This window comes from Rhinolophus sinicus, chromosome 14 (assembly GCF_057876585.1).
Source record: "Rhinolophus sinicus isolate RSI-liver-muscle chromosome 14, RSI-T2T, whole genome shotgun sequence".
Taxonomy (NCBI): domain Eukaryota; kingdom Metazoa; phylum Chordata; class Mammalia; order Chiroptera; family Rhinolophidae; genus Rhinolophus; species Rhinolophus sinicus.
In genome coordinates, this window is record NC_142514.1 from 101,605,429 (window position 1) to 101,612,433 (window position 7,005).

The window sequence follows — 7,005 nt, forward strand, 5'->3', positions numbered from 1 at the left end:
TAAGAAAATATTGCAAAGAAAAAATGTCACAGACAAAGGCAAACATAATAAAAACAATGGATCAACCAACACTAAAGTTTAAAAGGCAAGATTAGGAAAGTCATATATAACTACAACAGTAAATTGTGGCATACATACAAACACACAAAAGAAGAAAAGAATAATGACAAAAACATAAATGTGGAGGGAGTGAGTAAAAATGGTAGCGATTTTAGAATGTGTTCGAACTTAAGTGACCATCAACTTAAAATAGACTGCTATAAACATAGCTTGGTATATATGAAGCACAGGTAACCACAAACCAAAAATCTCCAAGAGATACACAAGAAATAAAGAGAAAGGAATCTAAGCACAAAACTACAGAAAGTCATAAACATGCAAGAGAAGAGAGTAAGAGAATAAAAAAGGAACAGAGAAGAACTATAAAAACAATCAGAAAACAATAAAATGACAATAACTACATATCATAGAAAAGAACGAAATCGTACCATTTACAACAACATGGATGGACCTAGAGTGTATTATGCTAAATGAAATAAGTTAGAGAAAAAAACACCATATGATTTCACTTATATATGGAATCTAAAAAGCAGAATAAATGAACAAAACAGAAACAAACTTATAATAGAGAAACAAACTGGTAGTTTTCAGATGGGAGGGGGTTTGGGAGCTGGGTAATAAAGGTGAAGGGATTAAGTAATACAAATTTGTAGTTACAAAACAGTCACAAGGAATAGTACAGCTTAGGGAATAAAGTCAATAATATTATAATAACTATGTATAGTGTTAGATGGGTGCAAGATTTACCAGGAGGATTACTTCATAAGTTACATAAATGTCTAACCACTATTCTGTATACTGGAAAGTAATATAACATTGAATGTCAACAGCAATTAAAAAAATAAAAAATAACTTAAGAAAACAACACCTTATCATGATACTGAGAGAATTAGACTCTGAAAAATTTCATGACTGGCCCAGGCCAGGAGGGCAGCAGTGTTGGAGCCAGAATTCAAATTTCTGGCTGGGGTACTCCAAAGCCCAACCTCCCACTGGTAAGAAGCTTCTTAGTTTGTTGTCCCAAGCTGCCCAAAGAGGATCTTGGCCAGGGTCCCAAGAAAGACCAAAGGTGGGAGGAACTTAGCTGGTATGGGATGGGATTCACAACTTCTCTCAAATTTTGGGAGGTGGCAGTTTTTACTTTGTGAATAAATGTAGTTATGTTGTTCATAGAAACCCTGAAGTTCTTGTTTTTTAATCAGACACTCAGGAAAGGACATCCTAAATCTTTTCCTTCCCAGAAGTCCAGGCAACCTTTTCCATAGTCCCTGCTTACCCTTTTACTCCATCCTTAAGCTCCATGCTCAGAGAGAGCAATTTACACCTACTTCCTTCCTACCTCACTCCCAGCCTACCCCTACCCTGACAGTCTCCCATCACCAATGGCAGAGAGCAGAGAAATAGGCGTCTTCTAGTTCCTCCCCCACCCTTTACTTTTTCCGGTACCAGTGAGTCAGTTGGGGGAGGGAAGCTCTCACCCTGGCTGATAGTTCTGTGATCTGGGTCTATCTACTGGATGAATTCTGTTGCAAGATGAAACACAGCAGGTTTCTGGCTAGCCTGATACTGTCTGTCCTTCTCTTCCAAGGTAAGGCTTCTCCAGGTGGGTGGGAGCATCTTAGAGAAGGGACCTGATAAGGACATTACCACCTGGAATGAGGTCCACTTGAAAGTCCTTTTCAATGCTAGCTTCAATTCACTAGGCAGGGTTGTCAAGGAGGGCAGGGTTGGGATGAAGTGCAGGGTCTGGGAATGAGGCTTGGCTTTGATCAACTCCAGTTAGGGGTGTATCTTGGCCTTGACCATCTCTCTGATGGCCTTAGGTCAGAAATCTGTAGGAAATGTTGTGGTATGTGGGTGCCAGAGCCTAGACCTGGTAATGGGAGCACTGTTCTTTCTAGGGTAGGTAGCCTCTGGGGTCCAGGACTCTTGGTCATTAGGCCATTATTATGTTACCTCCGGGAGCCGTGTCCTAGCACTCAGGGGAACGTGTTAAGAGAAAAGCTAACTTTACATTGAGCAGGATGGAGGGCAGATTTTGGGGTAGTAGAATGACTAACTCATCTGTGTTTGCCTGGTTTTAAAACTGATAGTCCCATGTTATAGTCCCATGTCCCAGGAACCTCCTCAATCCCAGACAAAGAGGGACGAATGGTTACCCTAGGAATCAGCTGCTTTGGTACATCCAGCATTTTTATTGGAAACAAATCACCAAGGAAGACATGAGTGTAGGATGTGAAGTATCTGATGTACATATGCCTCCCTGAGTATATACACATATGTTCCTGACCTGCTTCAGATGTATTGGGTATCTAGAAGATGCTCTTATACCCAAATTAGTAACTGAGTCTAAAGCTCAGGGAGAATGTAGATTCCACTTTTCCCTTGGATTGGAGACAGATTCCAGTGCCTGTGGCCTGTGGAGCTCTCTTGGTCAAAGCAATTTCTGTGGATTTAGAAAGGTGCTATATATACCTCAAGCCCTTAAGCTCACCACAAGACTTGACTTGTGTGGAGCCACAAGAATGGATCTGACAAAAAAAAAATTTTCTGTCCCCCTCCCCTTAAGCAAGGGTAGAAAAACTAAAAATCTTTACATGGGATTTGCCCTGACTCCCCTTTTGGACCACCAAGTTGGTAATTCATACCAGCTTCTCTCCTACCCCCAACTATCATTGGCCTCGGGAAAGGCTTTGGTCAGTGAGAGGTCCATTCCCTTGGTAGTTGTTGGGGTGAGGTAAAGGGGGAAGAAAGAGCGAGAGAAGTTGAAGTGGGGGTATTGTCGGTGGCTGGGAAGTAGAATTAGAAGATTTCCTGGAGGAAAAACATGGACATCTTCAAGCGAGGAACACTCTGCCTTTCCCTGTCTCTTGGGTGTTTCAGTATGCTCCCCTCCTACTTCCAATCAGTGGTCTGAACTCATTTCCAGGAAAGTTCTTAGATCACCCCAGCTCCGTGCTTCCTCTTTCGCTCTGTGTCCATCAGGGCCTGCCCTCTGCTGGGACTGCATCCTTGTGTCCTTCCTGGCCCCTGCAGTTCATTGGGAGCCTCCCGAAGCCTTTCTCTCGTGACTTCTATCTCTCTCACTGGAAACCATAAATTGTCCTAGACTTACAAAGTGGTCTTTCTTAAGTATGAGCTTCAGCAAAACAAGAAGTCTGGCTTAGACCCAAGTGCTGGCTCCAGTCGGGGTATTTTTTTTCCCTAGTGAGCCCCTTTCAGGTGGAGGAACTTGAGGACAAAGTGTTTCTGAATTGCAAAAGCAGCATCACATGGTTAAAGGGAACGATGGGAAAAATGTTCTTAGAAAACAGAAGTCTGAACTTGGGAAAACGTATTCTGGACCCACGAGGATTGTATAAGTGCAACGAGACACACAAAGACGTCAATCAACCTATTTTGCAAGTATATTATCGAAGTATGTGCCTCCTGAACACTTTGGGTTGGAATAAATGGGGCCTCTGGATTTGAGAACTTTCTAGTAGGAGGAGGCTGAGGTGGGGTCACTCTTATAATGTACAAACCAGATTGTGTGCCCCTCAGAGTTGGAGAGAGCTTAACTAATGGAGAAAAAGCAGTAGGGGCCTTGTGACCCAAGCAGTAAGGGCTTATTTGGGAGAGTGGTTTGGCCTCCTGAGTTCCTAAATTCCTATAAAGCTGAGACTGCTTTTTGGCACTCCTCAGGGATTCCTTGGGATGAAGGGTAGAAGCGGCTATGGGAAGGTCATCAGCAGGCCTTCCTCCAAGGATCTGAAGCATGAGAGGTCCTCGGGCTGCCCTAGCAGGCAGGGATAGTTCCCACCTCTCCTCTTGTCTCTCTTCCCCCAGTGTGCCAGAACTGTGTGGAGCTCGGCTCGGCTACACTGGCTGGCATTGTTGTCACTGATATCATTGCCACTCTGCTCCTTGCTTTGGGAGTGTACTGCTTTGCTGGACATGAGACTGGAAGGCTCTCCAGGGGTAAGTGGAAGGGATAGAGCATATGTGTGCACGTGCATGCGTGTTGGTGGGTATGGGTGTGAGAGTGCACATGCTGAGGAATGGAACTGGCAGTGGATAGTCTTATCTGGGAGTCACTCTTGCAATCTCATAAGAATTTTTAGAACTGGTTATTGCAGACTTCTGAGGTCCCCTGCAGTGTTCACGGGGTCTCACTCTCTCATCCTCTATGCCCTTTATAATTCTCTTTCCCTGGTTCTTCTAGCTGCTGACACTCAAGCTCTATTGAGGAATGACCACCTCTATCAGGTGAGCCCTGAGGAGAAAGAGATGAAAATGGGAGGGGGAGTAAGTGGGGGTGGAGAAGCTGACACTAGGTGTTATGTGCATGTATGAGGGGTCCTAACAGAGAATTCTGGGGTCGGGGGGTCTGCCAAGGTCAGGCCTAAGCTCTCGTCTTTGGGACCTGCTGGGGTCCTTCCCAGGAGAGTCCTCACTCTGCCACACTGTTACCCCTTCTCATGTCTTAGCCCCTTCGAGATCGGAACGATGCTCAGTACAGTCGTCTTGGTGAAAACTGGCCTCGGAACAAGTGAACCTGAGACCTGTGGCGTATAGGGGCACCACTTATGGACTGTACCTTTCCTCCTTGCTCAGCCAATAAAGATGTCTTCTTTTACTCACCAGGCACCTGGACTTTTCAAGGCTCCTGGGCAAATCATGGGAGTTGTCCTGACTTGGTGGTGCCCTGGCCTTCCTTGCCCACCTGGGTCACTTCCCTTTACTTCCCGTCACTTCCCTTAGTCTGCCCCACATAGACAGTGTGATGGTCAGTTTCACCACATTGTGGCCCACTGGCATTCCCGGCTTGGTGTATTCCCTGGGTGCAGGATCCGCCCCACCACACTCCCCTGGCTACTTTTTGCCTCCACTCAGCCTCCTACCACAACCCTCCTAGAGTTTTGGCTTCCTCACCACAGCTGAGAGCAGCTGCTGTTTTCAGGGACCCAGCCACACAGAAGTTTCCATGACATCACTAGCGGAGGTGGTGGAGACATCAAAGGCCCTGGGATTCACTTCTTATCGAGACTTAGAGAATGTGTGTGAGAAAGTTCCACTTCTGCTAAGGGCTGGCCTTGGCTTTATGACCCTCACTGAGCAGCAGCCATTAGCTGTGAGGAGGTCTCAGCCTAGACCCCTTCAGTACCATTTATCTTCCTTTCCCCAGAACCTGCCCTGACCTCTCTTCTGCATGATAAGCTGACATCAGAAACCCTGCATCAATTAAAACACATCATTCCTCTCCCTCACTTGGAAAGCTAGAGTTTGAGACTCGGTAGGGGCTTAGGATATTTGCAATAGATGTCATCTTTAGGTAGTGATGTGGTGGTGGTTCTGAAACTTTGGGACCCTGAGGGACTTGTTAAGAATATAGGCATGTAGTCCTTTCGTGATTCTGAAACTGCCCCAATTCAGAGAGTTTCTGGTTAAAGGAAAAGTTAAGGTCACTTAACTCTCTTGTATCCTTAATGCTTGTTCCCATCTATCATAGGTGGGAACCACTCCTTTTATTCTCTGAGGAAGAGTAATTTAAGGAACTTCAGGACAGTTTAATGTGAGTGGCATTTTCTAGACCAGGGTTCCCAAAAGAGAAAAATTTAACCAACCACATAGCCAGAGATCTGGATGATTCTGCCCATTATTTCTTCAAGATATTCACAGACCCTAATTTTGGTACAGACAGAATGAACTTCCAACTTATACCACACGCTGCATTCATGGTTATGGTTTATTCCTACCCTGTATGTCCCTACTACTATAGTCCTCCAAACTCTAGATCCTGCTTTCACATTGGACCCCTCCATTGGTCAACCCTTTCATGGCTTGTATTGCACGAGTGCTTGTGTCCTTCCCACACCTGCACATTTCCTTTTGCCTTGTATTTCTCATGCGCTCTTACACCGCCGCCCCCATACCTTTCAACATTTCTCAACATTGGCTGCATGTTGGAATGTCCTGGGGAGCGTTAATGGTACTGGTGACTGCGTGATTCTACTCCCAGAGATTCCATTTTTATTGGTCTGGGTCATCAGGACTTAAGGATTTTAAAGGGAAGCCAAGGTTAAGAAACACTGCCCTCCATCTGAACCCTTCTAGAACCTTGTGTCCCTTTTGGTTCTCCTTTTGTGTGTGTGTGTTTTTGAAAAACAAATTTACTGAGGTAAACTGACATGAATAAACCACATATATTTAAAGTATAGAATTTGGTAAATTTTGGCATATGAACACACTTGTGAAATATCACCACAATCAAGATAATGAACGTATCCAACACCCTGAACAGTTTCCTTGTGCCCCTTTGCAAGCAGTCTCTCCCTCCTTCCTTTCCATATCCCCCCGCCGTCCAGGCAATGAATGATCTGCTTTCTGTTTTTACAAATTTATTTTTATTTTTCTACAGTTTACATAAATGAAATAGTATACTATGTACCCTTTTCTGATCTGGCTTCTCACACTCATCATAACTATTTTGAGATTCATCCATCTAGTTACATCTATTAATAGTTCATTCCTTTCTTATTACTCAGTATTATTCCATTGTATGGATATAACATGATTGTTTATCAATTCACCTGTTGATATTGTTTTGGTTGTTTACTGTTTTAGGCTATTACAAATAAAGTTGCTATGAACGTTTATATATATGTAATTGTGTGGACATATGCTTTTATTTCTGTTGGTTAAATACTCAGAAGTGGAATGGGTGGGATACAACTGTTAAAGAAAGTAGTTTGGCTATTCTAGTTCCTTGGCACTCCCATATGAATTGGCTTCTCAAATTCTCACTACAAAATGCCTGCTGGTATTCTGACCAGGACTGCATTGAATTTACAGATCAATTTGGGGGAGAATTGACATCTTGATGATAATGAGTCTCCTAATCCATGAAAGTAATCTGCTTTAGCCAAAATGTCTTTTGTCAGTATTTTATCCCTAAGTATTTTA

At 43.9% G+C, this 7,005-nt stretch overlaps 1 protein-coding gene across 3 annotated transcripts; it reads left to right on the forward strand.

Moving 5' to 3' along the window:
* The first annotated feature begins 1,489 nt into the window (after positions 1-1,489).
* CD3D (CD3 delta subunit of T-cell receptor complex) lies at positions 1,490-6,704 on the forward strand. 3 transcript variants are annotated; one of them, XM_019716350.2, is made up of 5 exons: positions 1,490-1,648; positions 3,269-3,478; positions 3,889-4,020; positions 4,265-4,308; positions 4,530-6,704. In XM_019716350.2, exons 1-5 carry the CDS (start codon positions 1,594-1,596, stop codon positions 4,593-4,595), a joined length of 507 nt encoding a protein of 168 aa, XP_019571909.1. In that variant the 5' UTR covers positions 1,490-1,593; the 3' UTR covers positions 4,596-6,704. The 3 variants fall into 3 exon arrangements, with proteins under 3 accessions (XP_019571909.1, XP_074191509.1, XP_019571910.1); XM_019716351.2 differs by having other exon boundaries at positions 1,498-1,648; positions 3,368-3,478; XM_074335408.1 differs by lacking the exon at positions 3,269-3,478 and having other exon boundaries at positions 1,495-1,648; positions 4,530-4,683.
* Positions 6,705-7,005: the final 301 nt, after the last annotated feature.